General features: G+C 42.8%; 1 protein-coding gene across 25 annotated transcripts in view; it reads left to right on the top strand.

The window, feature by feature from the left end:
• Positions 1-27722, top strand: part of MAP2 (microtubule associated protein 2) — a 238052-nt gene that overhangs the window by 205833 nt on the left and 4497 nt on the right. For 14 of the 25 annotated variants that reach the window (XM_076342139.1, XM_076342136.1, XM_076342137.1 and 11 more), the window contains 6 exons: positions 3858-3919; positions 9568-9721; positions 11972-12315; positions 25049-25141; positions 26689-26770; positions 27268-27380. In XM_076342139.1, the coding sequence (XP_076198254.1) occupies positions 3858-3919; positions 9568-9721; positions 11972-12315; positions 25049-25141; positions 26689-26770; positions 27268-27380 (848 nt within the window). The remainder of the gene's footprint in view (positions 1-3857; positions 3920-9567; positions 9722-11971; positions 12316-25048; positions 25142-26688; positions 26771-27267; positions 27381-27722) is intronic. The other 11 variants (XM_076342153.1, XM_076342157.1, XM_076342155.1 and 8 more) reach the window with 3 other exon arrangements.

Raw genomic sequence — 27722 nt, 5'->3', positions numbered from 1 at the left:
TTTCCATTGTTTTGCTTTTTTACTCTCATGCATAATAAGAAGTGTTACAGACTTATATTTTGTTGATTGATGTTATCTGCATTGACACTTCCCAATCTGTCACTGATGTTTATGCTGTACAGTCAAAATCCACAGGGGAATCCAGCCACATGCAGCATGAAGCTGAGAGAGAAGAAATCTGGGCTCACACTACAAATGCATTCCAAGCAAAAATTTTAATATTTGGTAGAGGAAGACGAAACAAATGACTCCTGTTACATCTTGATAGGTGTATCATTATTTAGAGGACCAAAACCAACACTTTCAGCATTTTCATCATATTTTACTTGTTGTTACTGTGAGTTCAGGGTGGAACGATTAACATCTTGACTTTTCTGGTGATCTTAAAAGAAAAAAAATTTGCTAAAAGAGGCCAGGTTTTCTGTCATGTAACATAGCCGCATGCTGCAGTGCGGTTGTTCATGAGTGAGACTAGGGCTATTAAGAGAAGAACCATGCACAGCAATGCAGAACTACATAGGCCTCTCTTCTCATGGCTTAGAAATTAAGAACAGGATTTATTACCCATCCTGTAGTTAAACAGTGCAATACCAAAAGTGTTCCTAAGAAGTCGCTCCCATCCAGTTTTGCACCAATGAGTCACTCCTGTTCTAAATTTAGACCAGTTTCAGTATGGAGGTCTGACTAGTGAAAATACAGCAAAAGCATAGTTATACGAGGGTAGCTTTAATATCATGCCTCAACTGTATGATGTATTGTCTCCTGGTTGTATTCCATTAGGACAACACAACTAAATACTCGGTCCCATCGCCTTGCTCCTGTGAGGGAATCTGGCGCATTTACTTCCCCACCTCACGAGAAATGGAGCCAGGGAAGGAAAGGCTGATCCAGGCCCCTCTGTGATGCAGTGATGGCTTCTCCTCAGTTCACAGTCTCTAGGCCATCCTAACTTGCACTCTGGACCAGAACTACCCAAGAGTGAGGAATTTTAAAAAAGGATTAAAACAACTCTTCTTGCTACCTCTTGCTGTTCGCTGAAGCACAGCTTGATCAGCTCAGAAGTTATGACCTATAATTCACATATTCTTTCAAAAGACCCAGGGAGTTCAATAAGCGGTGGAAATGGGGGAAAATAGTGCCAGCTTTGTAGCGTTCTCGACTTCGTCTACGCTTCTACAGCCACATGGTCAATGCTGTCTTGCTCTCAGATACTCTACCACCAACTCCTCAGAACTCTTCTGGCCCAGTAGCGTCCTGGAGAGGCCTGAGTCATACCAATAGACTCGCATAAGGAAATCTGCTCAGTGCCTTAAATGCGTGCTGCCTGGCAACTGACAGAGCTTTTTCTCTCTCACTCTAACACCTAGTGAAGCAGATCTATTAGTCAAAGTGAAAAATGTAATACAAAAGTGACCTCCCAGTACATTTAAATCCTGAGATGGAGAGCAACCAAAATAATGGACCCAGATTGATCATAAAATTTGCAGTAATGTGGGTTGAACTTTGAGGTTTGGGCTCTAAAGCAGAGTAGCTTGAACCACACCACAAAGTGAACAAAAATACCTCTTAGAATGTTTCACTACACTCAGCGTTGCTGGAAAATTCACAGTGTCCCTTATTTTCTTCTACCTCACCTTTTTATACTTACTGATGGGACTTGAGGAGAGGCCAAGTGAAAGGATATCGCATAGCACTGCACTCTAAGAGTGTAGGCAGACGTATGTTAACCTGCATATCCCTGGGCCTGAACCAGTCATCCATCTCTTTCCAGGATCTGGAATTTAGAGGGATATTGTCTCTCTCACCTTTTTCCTTTTATGTAAAACATAGCACCATTTCTTGAAGCCAGTTTCGACTGTCAGTGTGTCCTATTTGGAATGGTTTTGTCAGCTTTAGTGATACCTCGCCAATGGAACCCCACCAAAAGTCCCTCAGCAGTGTAGTCTATACAACTTTGAGTGTATTGCAGTCAGTTAAAACCTTCGTGTTGCATTTACTGTGACTTTAAAATGAAACATGTCTAGTCATAAGTGTCTACAAAAAAAGTTAGTATTTGCTCATATTTTCTGTGTAGTGGCCCGGGAAATGACATCTTTCCCATTTTCCCCTCAATACCAGACAGAAATTCCCATGTAACTGTGAGGTAAGCACTGGCAAATACTGGTAACTCTACAGTGCCATATCCACAAGGGTGGGACTACTTTTTAAGAGACTCATCCTTGCCATTTGAAAAAGAAACTGCATGGCCAATTCTGAGGAAAGAGTTGTGAAGTCTTTGCCTTGACTGATGCAGTTCATGAGTGAAACCTCAATATGACTCATGTTTCATTAGTGGCTGTGAGACGCTGCTGCCATTGTGCCATCAGAGGAGTGTTTACGGTGGCAAGGCCAGGACAACTACCTGGCTATGAGCGGGAGTCACTATGTGATGCGCTTCTGTTCCTTGTCTTCAATTCCGGGGTCACCCCCTGAGGTAAAACATGATTGTTGTGTGTTTAAACTGGCAGCAGAGCCTGTAGAGATCTTTTGTTCAGATGGAGAAGTTGTGGTGCTTTCAGGTAAGACAGCACAAGCAGCACAGCTATTCTTTCCACTTCATAGTGATGGCTGGTTAGGGTTCAATACCAAGAGAAGGAGGAAAGAAGCTATTTGTGATTATTTAGAAGAGATGCAAAACAGACCAAAACCAGCAGTAACAGATGTGGTAAGATGTGATGCAGGAGGGCTATGCTGTACTTATCCCTTTTACAAATTCAGAAGAACTGAAGTACACAGTTATATATCCTTTTCCTCCTCACAAGTTTTCTCTCCTACTCCTTCAATTTAAAAAAAACAGCAATGAAATTATATTAAGAGGGCAGAACTAGAGTGGGAAGTGTGGCAGAAAACCAGGGATCTCCTCACCACGCCCAGGAACTGCACAGGGAAAGGAGAAAATTAATCAGTTCTATCCTGTACAATGTGTTAGCATTGGTTTTGCAGTTGGAAGACAGTTGGGTTTACAGCAAAAGGTTGTCATCTGTGACCGCTGTCCTACTTCTGCATTTACTAAGGGCATCCTGGCACAGATGCCAAAAGATTTCACATCTAGGTTTTGTGTGGTAAATCACCTCCTGAACAACAGTGTTGGGGTGAAACTAATAACCTGCTTTCCAAAAAGCTGCCCCATTCCAAAACTTTTCGTAAGGATGGAATCTAAGTCAGAGGGAAAAATCTTACCTCAAACCATGTTGTATCAGATAAATGAAATACTGAATTAACATACTTGATGTCCCAGATGTAATCTGAATTGCTAAAGTCTGAGGGCTTAGTTGACCCATGGCACACTGACCTTGTTGACGCAACTAGGATGATAATTCAACAGTGAATCTCTCTCTTTCCATTAGGAATGTTGGCTAGTATTTTGAAAAGTGGTGATTTCAGGGGCCTCTTAAGATTTTCATTTGTGGATTACTTAAAGGAGCCTGATTTTTAGAGGACAGTCCTGAAAATCGGGATGCTATGGTGTCTGAGGATTGACGTTCAGAACTAGAGCCTCTTATAGTTGTCAACTATTTCTTGAACTTTTTACTGTAGTTTCCAGGCTTCTAGGATGAATACAAATTTTTTTAGAAGATTTAGATTTAGATTTAGAAGATTTGTTTTAAGTGTGTAGAATACTATTTTACCTCAAGTATGATGAATATAGGACATTTTTAAGGCAGGTACATTTCTGCATACAGTTCACTGAGAGTAATTCACAAAGTAATTGCTTTGCACAGTAGTTCCAAGGCATTTAATTGTTCTAATAAGTGTACTAAGTGGAAATGCTTATTATTTTTGTTTTTAACTATCAAGTCTTTCTTTGGGTCTCTCAGCAGCAGGTGGTGAAACAAACCAGGCTCCTGGTGTATTTAAACAAGCAAAGGAAAAACTCTCAGTGAGTAAAATCATCTTATCGTTCATCTTTATAATCTCCTTTTGTCCTTATTTCAGATCTTTTTGTGTTAATTCAGTAAGTAATTGTGTGTTCCATTTAAAATTTGTGTTCCATTTAGAATTTGTTTGCCATATTCATTATTCATTTAAAAGGGTAATTAAAACCATCTTTCCTGAATAACCTCTGAATTACAGTCCCGGGTAGTAGATGATGGCAGTTTGCAGATCCGTAGGGGGCACACAGACTCCAAACTGCAGGAATTGGATGTTGTTCAGCATTTTGAGCCAGGTCATCCGCTGGGATAAACTGTGTACCTTGGCCCTTTCTGCAGCACCTGACTCGTACTGCCACCTTGCTCGATTGCTATGCAGGCACAAACCCTCCCCCAGGACTCACTGGATGTCTTCTGATGCACCGTTACATAGCCATGCATTCTGCAGAGTTCATGCCTGTGTAGAAATTATTGGCCAGTAGCATTTTATATGCGATTAAGTGCTTTCTGAATGGCCATTTCCTGGACTGCTGATTTCTGTCTGTGTTTTAACCTGACAGTTACATGCCCTGCCTTCAGCTGCTCTGCAGCCTGTTCTGCCCCCTGTGTCTGGCTCTCCTCTGCTGAGTTTCCCTCAGCAAATACTGCAGTGCCTCTCCGCCCTGCTCCCATGCTGACCCTACGCTTCCTGTCCCACCACTCCAAAATCACCTCCTTTCATTATTTCCTATGCAACTGTTTTTTACATGACACTGACACATGCTAATTCACATCTGCAGCACGACAATACTTTGTCATTGTTAGCCGTCATTAACAATGAAGAAGTTCCTTAGGATTCCTCTGAATTTCCTAATATATTCCATGGCTGATTTGTTTCATCTGTTTAACCAGATCATCAATTCTTTGGGGAACAAAAAACTCTGTCTTATAAAGTGCTGCACATTATTTATGAATCGTAAGAAATGGTTAATGATGATAGCAGCATAACTGATCGGAGGCTTTGGACGAGCTGTGAAATTTAGACCTGAATTCAGCCATGGATTCTGGGATTTCATGTGGTTTTTCAGGTCTGACGCATTTCAGCTCATAACTGGGAAACTGATTGAGCTTCTTTACTAGTACAGTTAGAAATATCTGGACAGGTTTCCCGTCTGAGTCAACAGTATGGTTTATTACTGTCTTGTCTTGGGGGGTGATCAACACTTGCACAAAAGAAGTCAATACTAGCTCATTTTCAGTCATCTGTGTTCATGGAGTGCTCTAAGTACAAGCACTGCAAAATCATTCTCTGAAATTATCTGCTTTCTGTACACCTTTCTTATTCCTGTCCTTTACGTTATGGCAAAGATCAGAAGTCTGTCCCCTGCTTACTTTCTCTCCCTGTTGCCACACTTCTCTGATTGCCACACTCACGCATCTTGTGGACATTTTCTCTTCTGTGCCTTGGCTTCACCTCTGTCTTTATAAAGACCTCTCCCTTTTTGTTGTTGTGTTTCTTCCTGATTTTCAGCTTTTATGTCCTTCAAGTGCAGCCTTTTCCTCTCTACTGGTAATGTTAGATCATCCAACCCGGTCAGTTTTGTTATCCATCTTCGAACTACAGTTTACATACTGCTTTGCAGAACAAGTTTGGGAAAGGCTAAGCAGTTCCATCTGCTGGAAGGAGCTGTGTACCTGGGGTAGCGAGATGCTGAGAACATTGGTCATGTGTTAGGAACACCTCTGAAATAAAGTGAGGTTGCTGCATCCCAACTTCAGCAATCCCTGGGTCCTGGTCAGGGTTACATAGCTCTTTGTCCTGTGGATAGCTGGTACTTCCAGCAACATGAATTATAACAGAGGTCAAAGGTAGCGTGTTGCTAACAGAGAATAAGAATAGTTTTCTGGGTAAAGCACAGGCAGGGATTGCAGCATGTGGTTTCTTTGCTTGCTCTACCAGCCTTGAGCATGTCACTGAAATCTGGTTGGGCCAGATTCTCCTGCTGTTATGGATGCTAAAAAGTGCCTTGCTCCCTAAATAACACTGAGGGGATCTAGACTGTGATAATCTTGGAGCAGTGCATTAGCTCAAGGTCATGCCTTTTCCCCAGCTGTTCCACTGAAAGATCTGTCTTGCCCATCTTTAGCATCCCCATTAGATGCACATATTCCCGGAGGACACTGTATGCAATATGAGTGAAAAGGACGAGGTCTCTACATTGTGCTTAGAATCTTAATCTGTAAGAGTTTTCCAGTCTCATTAGGGGAAACATTTTGCATCACCTGCAAGTTGAAAAAGGTGAAAACCACTGAATGAATATTTGGGCCTCAAACTGTGCATACTTAGTTATATCTCAAGTTCAGAAAACCGGGTGAAAGGTGTTTGCAGAATGTCTGCTTCTTGGAGCCACCCAACATAGATACCCTGCTTCCACAGAGTTTCAGCATCAATAAACACCTTAGTGGATTTGTAAATATGGCCCAAAGTTTCACAAGTGGATGGGACCCATAAATTCAACTATGACAAATCAAAGTTTGGAGAAGCCTGTGATGTGACAGAAACACATATTGTTCAGTTTCTGTTTAAAATAATTATTCACTGATTTTATTCTGTGTATTCTCAGACAGTGAAATAAGTATTAAAAGAAAGAGGCGTAGATATGTTGCAAAACCCATTCTAGGAATATATTCTTGCTAGTAAAGCACTTCCATCCTTTGAACTAATTTCTTGTCTTGCTCAGTAGAGCTCCTTGATATGGATGATGATATCCAACAGGAGTCTTCTCAGCTGTGTTGTAAGACTGGAATTGTGTGTTACACAGTTCTGCAACTCTTAATCGTGTTGATGATGTCATGGATGACATTCAGCATACCGGCCTCAGTTTTCTGTAGGCTGGGAATGTAGCCTCAGCCAGATGCCTGTCGGTAGAGAGCTGACAACCCATTCTTTTCTCATTTTCTAACAAAGACAACTTAAGGAGTAACTCAGACACCTTTTCTGAACATTGAGAGAGCCTAGGTGACTGACTTAGATCAAATGCCACATTTTTCATGGCTAAAGTTCTGTACCAAATCCCATAATTACAGGCCCATTGGGATTGGTCCTATGTGTAACTTCATGCTTGTATGAATACAGAGAGAATCAAGACTACATTGCCAAGATAACAACCTTGCAATTGTTTTTTGTAGTATCAGTTATACCCGTGGGAGGAAAAAAAAGTGTTGCTTAAGCAAGTAGCCCTATTCTCTTTCAAGGAGAAAGTAGTTAGGTGCTCATAAGTGTCAACAAAGAATTTTCAATGTCTTATTGATGTTTAATTGTTCTTTCAATGGGGTATTATCATTATTTAGAATCAGACAAGTATCTGATCACAATGACATACCATGTCAGCCTTTCAACCATATATGGGTTTCCTCATCCCAGGACTCCACATCGTCTGTCTATAATAGAGTGACACCAAATGCATGGAATACAGTGTTTGGGGTGCATTAGGGATTTCGTGTGTACACAGTGGCACAAGAAGCAATACTGTCATGTCATTCTGCTATTGTGGGAATACTGGTGTAACTTTGTTTTTATGATTCCCACTGTTTTATTCTTTGCTGTAGGCTGGAGGGATGTATTGCAAATGCACAACTTGGTTTTAAAGGACTAGGATCTCTTGGTGCTCCTGTAGTTTTGCACTTGCTTCTAATGCAGCCAACCAGCAGTTGTACCAGTTAAATGCCATACCTGGCACCAGTTTTGTCCTATTAACACAAGACAAAAGTAGCATCTGCAGAAAAAGGCACTTCCTAGACTCAGTAACTCTGTCCAGACCCAGATGGTTTCAGTCAAACAATACAGAACTAAAACTTTCATGTGTTTAGTGGTGGATTTGGCAGTGCTAGGTTAACGGTTGGACTCGATGATCTTAAAGGTCTGTTCCAGCCTAAATGATTCTGTGATTCTATGCATGTCAGAACTGCATAGACACCATTACCAGACACAGGAAAAGTATTAATTCATAGCTTGGCTTTTTTTTTTTGGTCCATGTTGCATGTGTTTTCCATTTGTCCAGTTTCATGTTGTGTTTTCTTTTGTTTGTTTTCTCATGACTAGACTGCCTCTTTGTCAAAGATTCCTGCCTCAAAGTCTAGAGCAAAGTCATTGCTTCCTCCAAGACCCAGCTCAGCTTGCTCATTAACTACTAAAAGGGCCACTTTTCTCGATACAGACAGTTATTATGTACGGCCTTCCTCAGCAGGCCCAAGAGACTGCTTGCCCTACTCAAAATCAGATGCTAAGGTAAGGTAGCAGAGTTGGTAGAGACAGTTAGCTTGGAGATGTGTAGGTGAATTCCATGGATCACAGTCTCTCCCCACTGAATTTGAGTAATTCTCTGTGAAGCTTATGTGGGATTACTTACATCCAGTGGCAGGAAAACTGATTATCAGGCTACAAGATTTGTGCTACAAAATGGATAAAAACAAAGGAGGTTCTCCAGAGGAAACATAAGTGAAATAAGTTATAACTAGAAGGATGTATCTTCTTTCTATTGATGATATGGATGCTGCTTCATTGACTGCTAAGAAGTTGCACCCATTTGCACGTGGGTAAGTGGAAAAGAACAGCAGTACTAATTTGCCTTCCAAGTTTAAAAAATGTAATTTTCAACCAGTTAATATTCTCTGAAAACAAATTCAGTCCCCAGTGTAGGAGGGTACAGTTCTAATCACCAGCAATAAGGGTGGAAGCCAAATGCTCTAGGAACCTAATTTGGTCTATGCATGGGACCATGTTGAAGAAGTTGCAGTATAAATTTAAAGAGATGTTTGGCAGTCCATCCTAGCTTCCCCATGTTTACATTTCACCTGTGTTTCAAATCTACTTGATGCTGAGTTGATGACTATCCCCATTTAAAAACTGTTTTCACTATTAACTTTCATTTTCTGTGTAACGCTATGCTTGGTACGTCTTTTACTGGTTGGGACCATCATCATATTTACCTTTGGGAGGATTATCTGCTTATGCAAGACTGCCTTTGGCTGCCCAACCTATAAGTTTAAAAATATTCTAACATACATGTCCATTGCTCTAACCCTGGTAAAAAGAAGGTATCTGCTGATTTCAAAAAGTAAAAAGATGAGTATGGAAGGAAATAAGAGAAGACACCAGGATTAATACTCCTGCACTCAAAAAGTAAGCTGTAGCTAAACATTTTTCTCCATTAAAAAATTACAGGTTAGTGTTTGAAAATGCAAAAATCACACATCACCTAACAATATAGTGTGGGGTGTATTCTGCGCACCAGTACTGCAGTTATTTTGCAAGTAAATTTACATAAGAATTTCACACCTGAGTTCCAGAGAATTTTTTTACTTTCAACTTGCACTAAAAAATCGTTGTTGCTTATTAAGAACCAAATGTGGAATCCATCCATATTTAGATCCAAGAGTATCTGTATTTGTCTTAAGTAGCTCAGAAGATGACTATTGGGTGTTTTGATGCATTAAAGAAGCACCAGGGAGCTAAGCAGAGCATGGGAGGTGGCTGGATCCCCACAGCTTCCTGTGTGAGTAGTAAACTGGACCCATAGGGTGAGGTTTCCCCCTCTGTATATAGGTTGAGAGAAATCACAGCCCAGAGAGTGAGTTTTGAAAACTAAAACTTCCTTTTTTATTTTGCTACTATTAGGATGGAGTAAGCAAGAGTCCCGAAAAGCGTTCCTCTCTACCAAGACCTTCCTCTATCCTTCCTCCTCGAAGAGGTGTATCAGGAGACCGAGACAGAGAGGAGAACTCTCTCTCCCTCACAGCTTCCCTTTCCTCTTCAGTACGACGGACCACCCGTATGTTTTTTGCATATTAACCCTCTCCTACTGCTGTGAATGTCTCCTGTCCTTGTTAGATTTGTCACGTTGCCATAGCATCATGTATCCCTACCTTTTACACAGAGGGGTAGGTCTGGGGTATGCTGTTGGAAATCAGAGCTTCACAAACTGTTTTTGTTCAGATACCAAGTGCTGAGCCGCAAGGGCTTGAAACCAGGGACAGGATGCACCCTTTCCGTAGTCTGCAGTGCCCAGGACTGCTGTTCAGACTAATTGCTAATGTTAGAAAATGCCTTTGCAGGGAGCTCAGAGCTGGGTAAGATATTTAACACGGCATTTACAAACAGCAGCAAGAAAAATGAGACAAACCTGAATTAAGCAATATAAAATATTTTGATGGGTCTTGGGAAAGTGAACCTAATCTTATAGTCATTAACTTGCTCTTTCACAGTAATGATCTCCCTGTACTCTAATCCTAGGGTGAAAACTCTGCTGAGAATTGAGATGCTAGCTAGTGGAGTGACTCATTGCGGGAAGTTAGGATAGTAAACCAGCAAGGTCCTTTTATGAGGACCAATGTTATCAAATCACAAGCCAAAAGAAATTACAGGACAAAGATAATTTTACCAAATACCCCCAGAACTTTTAGATAGATTTGCATTCAGCCCAGACCTCAGAACCTGGACGTGGCTCCGTGCTTTCCAATAGGAATTCCTCTGGTTTCTCTCTAGAAACCAATCTCAGCCCCTTTTAAGACAGCTTAAGGGAAGTAGATGATTAAATTCTACAAAAAAAAGTCCTTTGAAATTCTTGGGTGATGCTCCAAGGGTAAAACGGAGACCCTTTGTAAGCAGAGTGACCCCCAGCTGGCACAGCAGCCCATTCTGCTGACTAGGAGTCAGAGGCCATTGAGCATTTGCCAATGTGCTGAAGGGCTGGGGAATGAAAAACAAATATACCAAAGCTGCAGGGAGCTGGAAAAAAAAATCATTCCCTTTCTGTCTCAGTTGGTACAGTGAGAAGGTTCTGATTTAGGGTTGGTTTGGAAAGAAGGAAACCATTCAGGGAAACTGGAGGTGAGAGTGGAGTATGTTCAATCTGTCTAATGAGTCATGTAGAGCAAAGAGTTTCTCCTGAACTCCAGGGGCAGCAGTGCATTGCATTTGGTCCACCACCATTAAACAAACAGAATGATTAACAAATAGTTTAAATAAGATTTTGATTAGTCCCACTGGGTGCTCTAGAGAGGCCCATTGGATTTATAATTCCTGAACATTTTAAAGGTGAAAACAGGTATGCACCCATTCGGCATTGCGATTCTCAGGCTTTGGGGGTTGGTTTGGTCTTTCTCTCCCTGAGTATTCTCAGCAAAGTTTTGCTTTAAGCAGCATATGGAGATATTTCGCCTTCTGTTCATTTGTGTTTGAGAGTTACCAGCAGAGCTGGCTGCAGAAAGCACAATGGCACTACTAAACTGATGCTTGTGCTCAGTGAAAAGGACTGTCAATGCCATAAACACTGAATGGAGCTGCTACAAAGTATTACACTACTTATTTCTTTTTAACTTGTGTGCAGATGTAACTAGAATGTGACTTTTAATCAAGGTTGCCTTCTGTAATTGCTTTCTTTCACTGCACTAATGAAAAATAGCAATTGAACATGAGGGACATCTGCCCATCCACACAACAAAGCTATGACTTGTTCATCAGCTGAATGCTCACCCAGGGTTCAGCTGCAGACACCAGATTACCAGCAGTGCTATGTGACCAGCAGCAGCCAGGCACTCAGAGTCTTAGTTTCAGGATTACAATCAGAATTTTCCCCACTCCCTAGTTTAACGCCCAAATCCATTGAAATTGGTGACAGCATTCTTACTGGCTAGTCAGGTTGTCAGATCAAGTCCCAAAGGTTAGATTCCAAGGGTGCTTCTAGTCCTTTCCCCAAGATGGAAATTGGTGTGATATTGTGCCTTGTTTAGTGAGCTTTGCAGGAAGCATAGGTGTTGTGGGAAGCACACCTGTGTTACAGCGCAGAGAGCTCAGTCACTATGTGGGTAGTTTACCAGCTCAGGCACATGTGACAAGGTAACTCCTGGCAGGTTGATTAGCAAAATAAGACACAGAGACAGACATCCAGCTGTTCCAGCACTAGCACAGCCATCTTAGAGCTGTCTCTCGCTTGGCACACAGGGGTGCAGTCTTGGGAGGTACAGAGGGAAGAACAGCTGTATTTCTGTGGGTCTAATGCTGGTTTTTTTCTTGCATGTAGGATCAGAGCCAATTCGTAGCAGAACAGGAAAAAGTGGAACTTCTACCCCCACTACTCCTGGCTCCACTGCCATCACTCCAGGGACACCACCAAGCTATGCCTCCCGTACACCAGGCACTCCAGGGACCCCCAGCTACTCCAGAACCCCACACACTCCTGGGACCCCCAAATCTGCCATACTGGTACCTACTGAGAAAAAAGTTGCCATAATTCGCACTCCTCCTAAATCTCCAGCCACTCCGAAGCAGCTACGAGTTATTAATCAGCCTCTACCTGATCTCAAGAACGTCAGGTCCAAAATTGGATCAACAGATAACATCAAATACCAGCCCAAAGGGGGGCAGGTAAGGATTCCACTCTTTATGTTCATCCATATGTGATTTAGTCTTGTGTGCACCTTTGGGATAGGTATGGGATGGGAGCCATTTTGAGTTGCCTTGCAAATGCTGCTTCTATTGTCCATATACATTGGTTGTTTAAGTGATGTTAAATGGCAGGGGCCAGGACAATCTTCAGAAAGGTATTTTGTCACCTGAAAACTAACAGTGCCTCACTGAGATCAGTTGGAAAATTTGAAACGAGTTTGCACTCCATGCCATAGATATATTTCAGCCTGAGTCTCAGCAGTTACTGCTTAGCCTTCATCAATACCAGCAAATGAAAGAGATTTGTTTTAATTCAAGCAAGTTCAAACTCAACCTAGATAGAAGTTAGCAGGATTGAACAGCACCATGACCTTTTCCTGTGTCATTTTACGTGACATGTGCATTGTGTTGGGTGAGGGTTGCAGCCTCCAACCTGGTAGATCCACCCCAAGTTAACAATGATGGGAGGGGACAGATACTAGACTTAACTGTTTTTCTTGCTGCAGGGTTTGAATAAGCAGTAACAGGGCTTAAATTGTATAAACTGGAGAATGTATATAAAATAAGAAGAAGTGAATGCGTAAGAAGGCAGATGAGAATTTTCTGCTCTCACTGTCTGAAAGAACAAGAATTCAGGGACATGTTGATGCAATTAAAAGCTGAAAAAAAGAGATAGTTTCATACCTTGCAGAGTTATGCAATGAAGAGCATTGTCATGAGGATTGCTTTCGGATAAAGACTGAACATGTGCGTAGGGTAGCAAAATCCCCTGTTACTACAGACAGAACTTAGCAAACTTTGGAAGGACAGTAAACATGTAGGCTTTTAAGCTAAGCAGAAGCTTTTGGAGACTGAAGAAAGATCAGATAGGAAGTACCATAAATCTTCCTGAGGTATGGTGTTTATATCTTCCTCTGAAGAGTCTCTGCTTGATGCCCTACCAAGCAGAGCTATGGCCAGAGCTGGAATAGTCTTCTCTCATTTTTGGGCAATGCAGAAATGGTAACACAGATGGCATTAAAAGCCAAAATTATGTTCAAGCAATTTGTTTGTCTTTCTATTTGGAAGAACTGTTGTTATAGCTTACAGGATGAAGCGGTCCATTTAATTAATGTTTAAAGAGTTATGAAACCATTTATAACCTGAAAGAAATCCTATTTTATTTAGAAACAAAGAGGCTGAATGAGGAAAAAGAATATAGCTTACCAACATTTATGCTAAAAATATGGATAGCCCAGTCTTGTGGGTGTAAACGATTATGTTGATTTATTTTTCGTAAAAAATAGCTGTGCATTTCATATTGATTCTGGACACAACCCCACGATGAAAACACCCAGTGCCCCCAGCTCCCTTTTACTTCCCTGAGATTGCTGAGTTACAGCAGTGGCAGTGTGAGTGCTTTATGAAAGGTTCTTCTCAACTACCTCCAGGGACAGAACATCAGGGTGAGTAACGTGCTCCCCCATTCAGCTGTCCTGAAAACAAGACATTTCAGAAAGCTGGGTTGCACAGTGTTTCCAGATCAGATCCTTCTATATATATCTGAGTTTTGGAGTACAGAGTGGAACATACAGAACAGTGAGGTTTGCCTAATGCTGTCTCAGAAAAAAATAATAAATTGGATCAAAACTTAACATTGCAATCCTATGCCAACCCTATGCGGGTCTTCCAGAGATAAAAAAACAGGCTTATATATTAAACAGTAAGGTATCTCCTAAGCATTGATCCTGTTTTCATGGTAAGTTAACACATTCAGTGCTTTGCAGGATTTGGACAGTAGCCAATTACTCGGATAAAGTCAGGAAGATAATTCCTCAGCAAAGGTTCTTCTGCCTTTATCTTGACAAGTGTCTGTGTAATTATTTTGTATGGGAGTTCAACTCCCATTTGACATATTGCGTATCAGATGGTCAGGGTGCACAGGGGCTCCAGGAGGCTTGGAACACAAATTCAGGCTGTGCATCTGGATTAGCATTCCTCATAACAAGCCCAGCTGCTGGACATGGGGCTCAAAACCAGCACCATGTTAGCCTATCCTCCTCCTCCCTGTTACTCTCTGTGGACTGTAACAACCGTACAAGACCAGGGGGCCGCAGCAAATTGTATTTCTTTGTAAACACCATGCCTAGACAGCTACATTTCCTTAGCAGTTCTAGAGTTACACGGAGTCTTTGCTGGCTAGTGAAGAATGGCACAGCAGTTGGCATTTCACTCTTTTGGGGATCACAGGGGAAATCTGCTGGGTGGACATAATGTCACTGAAGCTAAAGCATTTTTTAATTCCCAGTGGTACATGGCCACTGAGCTATGGGTTGGGCAAAGAGAGACTCCCTGAGTTTTTCCTTTATGTCTCCTTTATGCCATAGTTGCTCAGTCTAGACAAGAGGTTTTAGGATTAATTCTTTTCCAATTTCGGCAGTTGAATTTTATAGGGTCTGTGAGAGGAACACATGAAAGCTAATTTCATTTCCTTGTGTCTACTCACTTCTTTAATGTCTGGTGGCAGATATTGCACTGGCTGAAATGAGCTGTTATCTGCTATCTGCTTTTAGTGATGATACATGAAACAAACAAAAAGCTGCTCAAGTTTTATAACCTGAACTGGAAGTGCCGATAGCAATAACCACAGGAAAAACAAGCAGACAAATAGCCACCATATATCTGGACAAGTTAAGTACATAAACATGACATGCAAATCACTAAAGGAATACAGATATGCAGCCCAAAAGTGTCATTTGGAGACAGACTATCCTTTTACCAGAGGCATATCTGAACCTAGCACAAGGTCTTTTCTTAGCTTACAGCTGTCCTAGAGAAAGCAGCCGCACTCCGAAACTGCCAGAGGCTGAGGTGTAGAAATGAAGAAGCAGGGGATGTCTGAATGCTAAATAAATCAAGAAATGCAGTGCTTCAGCCTTGAATTTCATCAAAAACTCATCAGACAGCAGACTGATTTTACTGCAGGTCTGACTTGCCAGCCACAGAAACAAAGGAGAGAAATCGCTCCACCTGATGGCGGGGGGGGAAGAGCACGCTTCTAGGGGAAGAAGCAAGCTAACTTTGCACTGCATTAAGCTCCTACTAGGAATAGATGGCTTGAGATGTGTTTAATTGGTATTCTGCAGTCTGGAGAAATGAGGGCTTCTCCGCTCTGTGATGCAGCCAGTAGGTGGTTGTCTGGTTTTCTCTTTATAGTAGAGTATGGTAAAATGTATCATTCTTGGCAAACCTCAGAGGTGACTTGCTCATGGGTATGTCTGCTGGGCTTCAGATGGATTTTCGCACCGCATCAGCTGTGGAGGAAATGCTGTGCTTTCAGAAGTAACCCATTTGCATCTGTTATTTCTCAGACAGCCCAAGGGAAGCATGGGAGAACTGGGGGAAGGGGTTGGAAATCTGTTTCAGATGCCAAGAATGGAGTTTTTCTTTTCTGCTCGGACTTTTTTTTTCTTCTTCAAATTCTGTCTATGGATGTGGTTTGTACCATATCGGAGTACAAAAGTGCACCAATTGAATAATTTCATTACTGACCAGGCAGAGTATTTATAAAGCATCATAGGCCAACAAAGGATAAAGCCAACCTAGATATATTTTAATTTAATCTTAAAATGTATGCACCAAAACTCAGCCATGAGCAAGAACTTCAATGGATGTGAATCAGCATAGCTTCATCGAAGTGAATGGAGCTGTACAAACTAGAATGGCATGCATAAGGTTTAAAATATCACTAACTATAGTAACAGCCAGGCACCTTGTAAGAAGTAAGATGACACATAGAAAAATGAAATACCTAAGCCATGTTGAAGATTGAAGTGTTCCTTGAAGGTTTTTAGGAAGATTAAGAGAGACCTTCACCATCTTCCCTAAACTGTAGAAAACAAAGTGCATTTAGTCATGGGTCAGAAAGTCTAAATAAATTGATGACACAGCTATTCAGTAGAACCTGTCCAGAAACCACAAAAATGCTGGCAAGGAGAATAGGCATCTGTATTAAATGATAACAGAGACAGGCACAGGGAAGGATAAGACATCTCAGAGCTGGGCAGAGGAGGAGGCTTGGATGGATATCTGTTGTCTTCTTTGCACAATTTTTTGTTAGCTTCAAAATCAGTTTGGATGGCAGGAGAGATTCCCCCACAGCACAGCCCCACCCCCCATCATCACAACTTATGACCCAGTCTGCAGAGAACAGTAGGCTCCTGAAGTGTTCCGGGCCTGAGCTACAGCCTGCCAGGATGCAAAGTCAGTGCAGAGACAGACAGGTCTGGTGGCCTACCAAGAGCTGAGCACCTCCTGGGAGAACTGCAGGTCAAAAGGGTATTTAGCAAGTTCCCCTTGAGATGGCATCTTATAACTCCTCTTCCTCCTGTTTCACATGTCTTTGCTCCATGTTCCAAACACTGGTGATGGCCCAAAAATTAATCTGAAGATCTAGATTATATGCTATCGTTGCACTGGTTGATGAAGAGTGTCCTAAAAGGTAGTGGAGAATATAGGCTTAACAAAAAGTGCAGTCTGAGTTGTTACTGGGTCCCATTCTGTCTCCCATCTCCTTCTGGCACATCGTACACTTTTTCTCCAATCCATTGTGATCTGTGACATAAGTGAGCCAACGCTTTGAGAATGTCCCTGCTCAGGACAGTGATGAACATAAATGAGCTATAAGGTTCAAGCTTTGGTGCTTTCCCAAACCAGAGCCACAGGAGGCAGCTGTTTAGGGTGCATTGATGTTGTAACATGGCTGTTGTTAAAGTGCTTAGCTAATGAGAGACTGGGAGGCAATTGTTTCCACACTGTTAGCTGCATTCATTAGAATAAGTTTGTGCATTTACCAAGTCAACAGTTCATAACTGTAAGATAAATTCATCTCTGTCAGTCTGCTTTTGTTTCCTTTATAACATTCCTGGTTTTGTGGATTTACAAGACATTTGAAGGGATTTGTTCTGGACTGAAAATTAGAAACTAATTCATCCCTTGTTAATTGCAGATCTACAAATGCAAAGAGAACTTAGGAGTTTCAGGCATAACTTCAAAACTCTGTCACAGCTCAAAACCATAATTTTTAAATTTTGGAAATTTAGAATTTTGGCTGATCATTGCAGATTGTACAGAAATAACCTCTTGCAGCTCCTGTGTTCAGACTGCACTCATTTAATGGAAGGCTTGCCCGAGTACAGTCTGTACAGTTAAGCCTTGAATTATTTTGGATAAAAAGCAAGATTCTTCTTCCTGACTCATATTTTAGAAAAATGAAGCAATCGTTGCCAGGCTCTAGCAAGTTTCAGAAAGTTTCTTGAGGAAAGGTGTTTGGTTGGTAGAAATGAGCAGGGAATTGGGACTTTCTGTCCAGATCTGACATTCACTTTCTATGTGGCTAGGACAGAGTAACATCACTGCTGTGCCTCAACCATCTGTAAAATGTGCAGCACGCTCATTGAGGACAAACTGTGAACTACAATCAGGAGGGTCATAAGCTGTCTGGGCTTATGGGGCTGATGGGGCTCTAGCCAGTAACAAAACTTCCATCGACTACAGTAGCCATAAGTCGATGCTTCTCCCTCTTTTGAAGGCAGTTAGCAGCAGTGCACTGATTTCTGCTAGTTGGATGGGGTGTGTTCGATCTGTCTAGCCTAGAGTTGAAAGTATGACTTTCCGGAGGATTCAGTATCTTTCCACCGACTACAGTGGCATCTTAAGCGACCAGTTCCAACTCTTAGCTGGCTAATGTTAGAGACAAATCCCATCCGTGACATACCATACGTTGTTGGTCTCTTAGGGGAGAAGCTGTATTTTTTTCTGGAGTAGATTGAAATTACCAGGACATAAATTCCTGTGAAAGTCTGAGTCATCCCAGCAGCAAGTTCAGCAGAGGAGGCATTTTCAGCTGAGCTCTAACTAGTCTAGATTTTGGCAATAACATGGGGAAGGTTGTTCCTTTGGGAAAAATGCTCAGGCAATACATAATCTGGATCAGAGCTCTTTAGTCATATAATAGTGTTCTGTCTTCCATGGAAAGGCGAGGAAAAGAGTTTATTTTGCTAGATGGGAAAGGGCAGGAAAGGAAGGGATAAAAACCTTAGCTTTTATCTTGGAAATTTGGATTTGAACAATAAAAAGAAATGCTAAGGGACATACCTGCTGAGCTTTGGGAAAGCCAGCTTGTATGACGAGATAAACGCAAGATATTGTTTTGAACTTGAACTGAACAACTTAATTTTCTCCATTATGCTGGAGTAAAGAAAATCCAGACATAGTGACTCAAAACTCATCCCTTCTTAAAGATAAGGAAACTGATTTGAAAACTGCGATACCTGATGCTAAACACTTGATACTTGATGCTATTAGTACTCTTTCCGCAAGTAGGGACTGTTGCCTCTAAAATTTAAGTATCAAACCCTGTAGTTTAGCAAAATCTGGTTGGTTTTTTGTTTAAGGGAGTACTAAAACAAGGATCCTGTGTTAATTAACTGAATTAATTGAGCTCCTAGGATCTTTTTTATTTGGTGTGCGTGAATCTCCTTCAATTTCTTTTACCATTCTTTTGATCAGCTCCCCAGATTTAGTGAGGATTATTATTACAGAACACGTGTCACAGTTCATCTGACGTGGACCTTGCACTTCCTTGAGCTGTGTGTTAAATTCAGCTGTTGTCTCTTGACTGTAAACTCTTCGGCATGGAAAGTGGTCATTTCGCTTTGTATTTCCCAGCACAATTACACAAAACCTCTCAGTGTTTCTCTGTAGGCCTTTCTCCCTTTATTGATAGGGACACGCCTAGTTCAGTGTGGCCGCCTTATTAATTAGATGAATACAGTGATTTGCAAATAGGTAGAAAGAAGCTTGTAAATCAGCCATCGTTGTCCTATGCAAGTACTAAAGACATGGCTGATCACAAGACATCTCTTCTATGTTACTGATACTTCCCATTGAAAGTACCTATTTTCAGTTGTTTGTCATTGTTTCACCATTTAACTGTTCAGGCTGAAATATTACATGCTCAGTGTCTGCCTCTGGGTACGTTTTTAAAAGTCAGAAATGAACCTATCTGTTCACCTTTTGCTAAGAGCAAGATGAGGATGATGCATTATTTTGCCCATGCTATGCCCAGCACAGACTTTTATTTTGAATCTCACTAGCTTGTAGGCTGGCAGCTTCACTAGCGTGTGTATCCAGTAATTTCAGGAGTGCAAAGGCTGAACATGATCGCAAGCCCTGTTTGTAGATGTGGAAAGTCTGAGGCACAGTCTTTCTCTTTAAGGGCTTTGCTAGGCCAAATAAATACTCTGCCCCCTCGCTGTCCTCTACCTGTAGCCTCTGCCAGGAGCATGAAAGCTGTAGTATCATCTGTCCTTGGCAGCACATAGATTTGGAAGCACTTAGAACTGCCTCTTGATTCTAATGAGGTTTTAACCTTAACCTTGCTTCCTATGCAAGACCAATTCTTGTCTCACTCAATCCCTGTGTTAACCAGGAGACCAAAAACTGAAATAATGTCTAGCTGTGTCAAATCACTGTGATGCTGTGGTAAGTACAAAGAACCTGTCCTCTTTGATGAGTTGTTAGGAGTCTGGGAGCTTTTCCCAATATCACAGCCCCAAAGCATGTTCAAATGGCAAGTGGAGCCAAGCTAGAGTATTTTTAAATGCTTTAGGCACATTGTTTGTGGTAGAGCTTCTCAGAGGCCATAATTGCAAAGCAGGGAGAACATAAATCATCAGCTTCTTGGAAAATATATTCAGAGCCTGTAATTTTATCAACATCACAATTTTTGTTCTTTGAATATCTTTGTCTTGGTGTGTACCAGGGTAGTAAGCCACAGGAGGGAAGCTGTTTATGGATTCTCTGCCCAGATGCTGATATGTTAGGGGGTTTCCCTCTTGTTGTGAAAAGCAGCTGAACTGAATGATTCTGGGCAGCAACGGAACATAATTCTTTTTCTTTCCTAAGCACTTTTCAATCATTGATGTTGTCTTTAGCACAACTGTGAGGCACAACTGAACTAAATTCTCTCTTGCATTTCTTTGCCTTCCACTCAGTGTTTCTACAAATTTTTGCTTATCTTGAACACAGTGGTGCAGTACTGACAGAGGAGAGTCTGCTCCAGGTCCCCAGACTGGAGGCTGTTGTACATGGAGACTTTGAAATCCAAACTCACTTTCTGTGAACAGCCATAGGGAGGCATATATCTAACTGGGAGATTCACAGGTATTGCCAGCCTGTCATGTCTCTTTGTGTTAGCCAGTGTAACCCAAAACATCCCCTGTGATCTAGTGTAGATGTTGCCTTTGGACCACAGCCCCTTCATGTTTAGATTGCCAGTCGGGCCACTATATGTAGGAAGGGAGTTAGAGTTTACCCTGCTGAGTGCAGATCAATATATGCCTCCATTTAGATGAACTCTGAGAAAAATACCTTCAACGCTTGGTTTCCTAGCAGGCTACCCATAAATGCCCTGCATCTCTTGATGCTTTGACAGACAGCATTCAAACAGCACAGAAGGTATTGGAGAACAGTGTCTGATTCCTGCTGGGGACTACCTAGAAGTAGCGTGAGTCAGTGAGGCTGTACTGTGTGTACGTCGGCACACAGTCTGCCCTGGACTTCACTTCTGGACTACTGCTGAGGAGTCATCAGAGGACAGAGTGAGGGTAAGGTCTGTAAAGCTTCCAGGACTTCAGACAGAAGCCATTTTTATCCTTGGGCAATGTGGTTTTGTGGAATAAACCCAGCGTTGTCTGTAAGGCTTAATTTTTCCACTGTGGTTTAACTTCACATGGATATGACAAATGCTGAGGAACCGCAGCTTGGTCCTGATCAAAACACTAATTTCCAGGCCCTGTCCAGCATACCTGGCCAAACCAGCATCCGATCAGAAGAGAATGTACACATTTCAGAATGGCAGGTCAGCACAAGGGTTATGAGGGAGCCTGTCTTGTTGGGATGTTTAGTGGGTGTGAATAGAAAGCAGTCCCGTTTCTGCCACAGACTAAAATGTTCCCTTTCCTGAATGAGAGCATGAGCAGGATTGATCTTTCATTTAATGTGCAGCACAACTGAAGTGCATATATGTACATCCCTACCACACCTCCACCCCCACACAAGAAGTACATACACACTCAGGAAAACAGAGACCTTTCTGGTGAGTCATGGTGTTCATGCTGTCTCTGTCGCAGGCAGCTGCATCATCTAATTCCTTTCATCAAGTGCCATCATAAAAGTTTACCATTTTCTTGTCGTAGCTCTGTTCCCCTGGGAGGCAGTTCCAGAGCCTCCCTGCTCTGATAGTTACAAATTTCCCTCTAGATTCCAGCTTCAAATAATTCACAGTCAGTTTACATTCTTTGTTTGCAAGCCAAAGTTTCTCTTTAGCCTAAATAGTTCCTGTCCCTCTCTGGTACTCTTCCTCTGATGTTTACAGTCTGGTTTCTCAAAGGAAACAAAGCTCGTGCAGTCATGCTGTCTGGCTGGCAGTCTCAGCCTTCCTCAACTCGTTTGTAACTTGTTGGCCCATTTCAACCAGTGCTGGCAAGGGAGCAGGGGTTAGAAACACAGGTGATCCCTCCAAGTTGGGTGATAGTCGTTGACTGGATATGAAACAGATACTCAGCAAAACACTGTCACTGGGGGAAAGGCAATGATAACTCAGCCCCTTCTCCACAATCAGACAGAGACAACAAACAGCTGGCCAATTGTGTATTGGCTTCTATTTGCCCAGTCTAGCAGACCTGGGAGAAAGCTTGGGAGATATTGCTGGCAAGAGGGGATAGGGCTTGCTGAAGAATATAGGATGGAGGGATTAAGCAGTTTAAAGCCTTAATCTATAGGAAACAAGGCTCCATTAGTTTGTGGAACACTTAGTTATAGAGGGCAGTCATGATTTAAATATGTGCAGGGGTATTGATATATTGCAGGAAAGGGAGAAACAGATCATCAGGGAAAACCTGGATCAGTGCAGTTCCTCCCTGTGCCAGATGACCAGCAGAACACATCCACATCACTCAGCTCACTTCAGCCCTCAGCATAGGACATAAATGATACATAAGTCTCCTGCAGGCCCCTCTACACAGGGACACACTTCACCCAGTGAGACAGAGAGAGTAATTGAGATGATTGGTCCTTTACATATCTGCTAGCCAGGTCCATGGGCCATGAGACTCATAAACTGTCAGACTTCCGGGTGCAAATCAACCTTTAGGCCCTTGATCAAAGGCACCCGCTCAACTTATCACCTTGCTTTGGATCCATTTTTAAGCTACAGGCCCCCAGTCCACAGCGCTGAGGTCTTGTCATGACCCCTAAGTCAGCATTTTCAGAGCAAATGCATCCCTGTGGCCGTGGCTAAGAGGTGCTGCTGATCCATTGCTGAGAGAGATGTGCTCAGAAAGTGCTAGGAAGGCTTTTGGTTTTGCCCAGTTGTGTCTGGCCTGAAGCTCCCTGGGAGCCAGATCTGACTGCATATCTGACGTGTGTTTCTGTAACTGATGTGACACCTGTCTTGTATAGTACTGGGGTACATTTTTAAACCAATAGTATGTTGAGAGAAAGCACAAGCATAAAACTCTAAAGGCATTTGCTTTCATGTTTCAGTGGACTTTGGTTTAGTTGGATGGATTAAGCAGATAGGAGAGAGAAAGACAGAAGTCAGTTTGCCTACCGAAGATGCCCTTCTGAAGGTGACCTACCAATTGTGGAGTTTTCTGGTGCTGTCATCCTCCTTATTGCTGAGTATGCCATCACCACAGATCTTTACCTATTAAAGCGAGAGAACACTTAACATCCTAATAGTTTGACTGATGTAGTGGTTACATTATATGTAATGAGGGGGACCCATGAACCGTCTTGCTGTGAAGAAATTCTTCACATTAGCTGCAAAGTGTGGCCCTCTTGAAAATTTATTCTTGGAGTTTACTGGGCTTAAGTCACTGAGCTCCAGGTGCTCAGTGCCAGAGGATTCAACTTGTTATCTAAAATGTGACATTATCCCCACTGCAGGAGCCAAGAGCTACAAAATCTGATATCCCTGTAAGGGGGAAAATAGTCTTTTCCTAGTCTGGAGAGGTGAGGCACAGAGGGAGTGATTTGTCTCAGATTTATCAGGGAGCCTGGGGCAGTTTGAAGACCTGAAGCAGAAACTGCACAGCACTCTTCTTCCTCCCACTGACCACTTCAGCTGGTTTGCAGCTGCTTTGTGTTCCTGGAGTGGTAAGAAGCCTCAGTAAAGTACCCTGGTGTATCTGTCCTTCTCTCTTATCTCAATATCGGTTAGTCACTGTAGGTTTACCTACAACAGCAGCCAACAGGAGTGTGCTAAGTAATATGCCAGTGAAGGCTCTACAAGTGCCATTTAGCAAAATGAATAGGTAATGCCCAAAATTCCGTGGCTTTCTGTAAATTCATATTGTATATTAGTAACGTAGAGATAAATAAAATCCAACATAACATTTGAATAAAGACTTCATATTTAACCCAGAGAAAGAATATGCTGCATGGGTGGCACTCTTTAAGTAAGTAAAAGCTCCTGGTGCAAAGAAGGCAGGTGCAGCCTTGGCCAGAAACACCTTCTCACACACCTGAAAAGCCTAACACTAGTGAGCACAATCCCCTGCCCTTGCTCAGAAAGAAGTCTGGAAGTGGTGTCACTCAGGTGTGTGCCCTGCACCCGGTTGTCCCTGCCTACTGGTAACTGCCATGCAGCAGCACATCCTTCCCAGGGAGGACAGTCATTGGTGGCACCTGAGTTCTGCCAGGTGGAGGAACTGCTTTGGCATAGGGGTCAAGAAGGGGGTCAAGCACGGGACAGCTTGGCCTTCTCTTCGCAGAGTTCACCTCACTGTCATATGCCTGCAGTGCATCTGTGGCTAAGGTAACATAGAAAGAATGTGGGCTCCTTGCATCTGTAAGGGAGGCTGGCACCATCAAGGGAAAGTCGGGTACTTGTTCTGCCAGAAACAAAGAGCACGGGGGAGAAGCACAGTGCTGCTAGCACCAGAAAGTTGTAACCAACTTTATGGGCAGCACCAGAAATCAAGAAGCAGTGATTGCAGCTGTAGGTTTCCAGATGCTGCTGTTTTCTGCATTGCCCTTTAGTAAACGACAGTAAAGAGAGAGAGCAGTAGAGAGCTCTGACTTCAGTTTAATTTTGTCAGTCCCCTTTCACAGGACACTCTGAGGGTCTGTTGTATGAATGTAGCTGCTGTGATGGCTGTATGGCAGAATGAGGGGCGAAATACCTCAGGATTTCAACCCGTGCCTGAGCTGGCTGGATCTGGGATTTCTGCATCAAAGGCTGGAGCGCTGAGCTGTGGGAAGAAGGGTTTCCATCTTCTCCTTGTGACCAGTTCAGCAGAAACACTGGCCATCACTCAAGAGAGCCTAGGACAGGCTGTCCAAGGACTATGTCCAGTCCAGGCAAGCAAGAAGTTCTTTGAGCTTTTCAGGGAAAAGCCACCTCTCATATCTCCCAGTATAAAAGTTTTCCCCTTTGTATTTCACCACCACTTCGTGAGGTAGAAAAAAGAGCAGCATAGTGCATTTACATATGCTGTGTTAACATACTAAGCATACAGATTGGCGTGGTTTGCTTTCTCACATTTCAATACAAGTGTCAGAAGAAGGAGTCACAGCAGGAGGAAAAGTTACCCTGGTTCCCTTGACCTGCACCCTGGTGGAGTGTGTGTATGGTATATAGTAAGTTACCTCCGATTCCTTTTAGGTTAGGATTTTAAACAAGAAGATCGATTTTAGCGATATTCAGTCCCGGTGTGGTTCCAGAGATAACATCAGACATTCTGCAGGGGGAGGAAATGTAAGTAGTACAGACACCCTGTGAACAGGCATCTCCACTGTGGTGACCCACCTTGCACAGCCAGACCCCTCTGTCTCCCTTCCTCTGAGCGCTACTTTCCTTCTTGTTACTGTTTCACATGTGAGTCTGGCCTGGTAGTTGTGTGAGCCCTGTGTATGCAGTGGTGGCCTCCTGATCTTTCTCCACAGAGCACAACACGTTTCCAGAACTTGGATGGGAAAAGGAAATGAGAGAAGAAGGGTTATCTCTAAACGCCCAAGGGTGCTGGCAGTAAAAGTTCAGTGTGAGCCAAAATGGTTCAGTACCTTTCATGAGAGTGGCCCAAGAAAGTTATTTCCAGAAAGAGACACCAGCTCACAGTGAGACTTCAGCCTCACAGTTGTTCATCTTCTGGTGTGTCAGTCCTTCCTCAGCTGACCTGAGAGGAAGAGGAAGAAAAATAAAACGTAAGGACAAAGAAAGCTCAGAAAGTGTGATCAGCCAGCGTGCTGAGTGCTAATGCTAATGCCACAGCATTATTCCAGTATAACAAACTGAGGTTTCTCAGGGTTTGACCAGACACCCATTAGTTCTAGCAATCACGCTGGAATAGCTTAAGGCAGCTCTGACCCCTCTGATGGAAATGATAAGATGGAAGAGCTGATGGTGTGGGCATGTCTGATCCAAACAGATTCAGTACAGCCACCAGTGCTGGCTTAAGTCATTGCTGGTGATGTGAGCAAACCAGTGGCGTTGCAGTCATCCTGGAGCTCCTGTCTGGCCTGGAGGGGCTGCAACTTCTTAAGACCTGCTAACACAGTCATTGTGATTATGGGCCGCATCTGGGAGCTAGCTGGGAGCACAGCAAGGCGGGAGTGTCACTCTGTGGCTGTTCCTGAGCTGGGCTCAGCAGAGTCATGGCAACGCGGCCGGCAGCAGGGCACAGAGCAGCAGGAGGAGGGAGGGTGCCTGTGCTGCTGCCTGGCTGAGCGGAGCGATGCCACTGCTATCTGGTGAGCACCATCGAGCAGGCTGGCTGAACACTCAACCAAGCTCAGGTACAGCTGCAGGAGTCACATTTGTAGATTCATCAGATTCTCCATAGTGGATTGAGCTGAAATGCATACCATATTTAGATGCAGAAAAATATGAAACAGATGGTAGAGGAAAGAAAACAGTCACTGAAATATTCCTAGTTGCCAGGATGCACATTCAAGAGCAGAAGCAAATGGGATGGGTCCTGCTGCATGCAGGGCTTCGGAGCATCCACCCTGAGAGGAGGCTCAGAAACATTTTAGAAAGAACCCACAAGCTGATCTGCTTTGTCCTTCTCTTCTTTTTGCTAATAGTAAAGCTTAACCAGCTCTGTCCTTTCCCTAGGTGGGAAGGAAGCTTGCTGTATTAATCCAGGTGTTTCCTCCTTTGTGGCATGGTCTGTTTTCCACTAACTGTCTCTCCTTTTCCAGTGGTTTGCAGAGGCTTGGGCTCTTCCTCTGCAGGGCTTGGCTTTTTATTTATTTCATTATTTTCATTCCTGTAATTTGTGTGTGTGTGTGCACTTTTGACAGGTACAAATTGTAACCAAGAAGATCGACTTGAGTCATGTGACTTCCAAGTGTGGCTCGCTCAAGAATATCCACCACAAGCCAGGTATTGTATGAATTTCTGGGATGTGGGACAAAGCAAAGACCTAATCCTGTTATGGATGATGCCATTCTCTTTTATAGTCCAAGAGAAAGTAAATAATACACTTTGGTAATAAAAATAATATTCTTAACTAAATATATAAAGACATAAAGGTATGGGACCACCTATTTTAGAGAGTCAATAAAAAAAAAAATGCAGGATGCTGCTGCGGCATAACATCACTTTGATAAGATACTGAAATGCAGACTGAAGATAGCAAAATACTTAAGCATGTGCTTAAATCCCATGAAAATCAGTAGGACTGCAGCACATACATAGGGTTTGAATATGTGTTGAAGATTTTGTATTTTACTGAACTTGCAGTGTGGTATTCTGTGCTTCTTTAAAACCATTAGATCTCAACTAAAAGGGAAGTAACATGAGTGCACCTGTGTGCATCAGGCCAGACTTTCGCCTGAGCCACTCCAGCCTCTTAATCTGTATTTCCTTTTTCTGTGTAGGAGGTGGGCGTGTGAAAATTGAGAGCGTGAAACTGGATTTCAAAGAAAAAGCTCAGGCTAAAGTTGGTTCACTGGAAAATGCCCACCACGTACCTGGCGGTGGTAATGTCAAGGTAAGGGGACAGCCGTCAGAGAAAAGGCTACCACTGTGCCCCTGGCCCAGTGAAATTATTAGAGCTGTGAATTCCGCAATGGCCCTGAATTGAGTAGGAAACGTCTGTTTGTTCTCCTTCAAGCACACTCACATGCCATTTGCTCCCTTTGGAATTTGGAATGACCAATCTCACATCCACATCTAAGCTGAGAGTGAATCTTAAAGTGAAACATCCTGTAGTTTGTGCGCTGGCTTTCCCCCTAGAGATAAACCTTGTTTGGGACCGTTGTACAGCATAGGTATGATCTAATAAGTTTGTAGTATGGATATCCCAGGGGATCAGGGCTGCTTTGTGAAACAG

Source organism: Aptenodytes patagonicus, chromosome 6 (assembly GCF_965638725.1).
Source record: "Aptenodytes patagonicus chromosome 6, bAptPat1.pri.cur, whole genome shotgun sequence".
NCBI lineage: Eukaryota > Metazoa > Chordata > Aves > Sphenisciformes > Spheniscidae > Aptenodytes > Aptenodytes patagonicus.
This window is presented reverse-complemented; position numbering and strand designations above follow the sequence as displayed.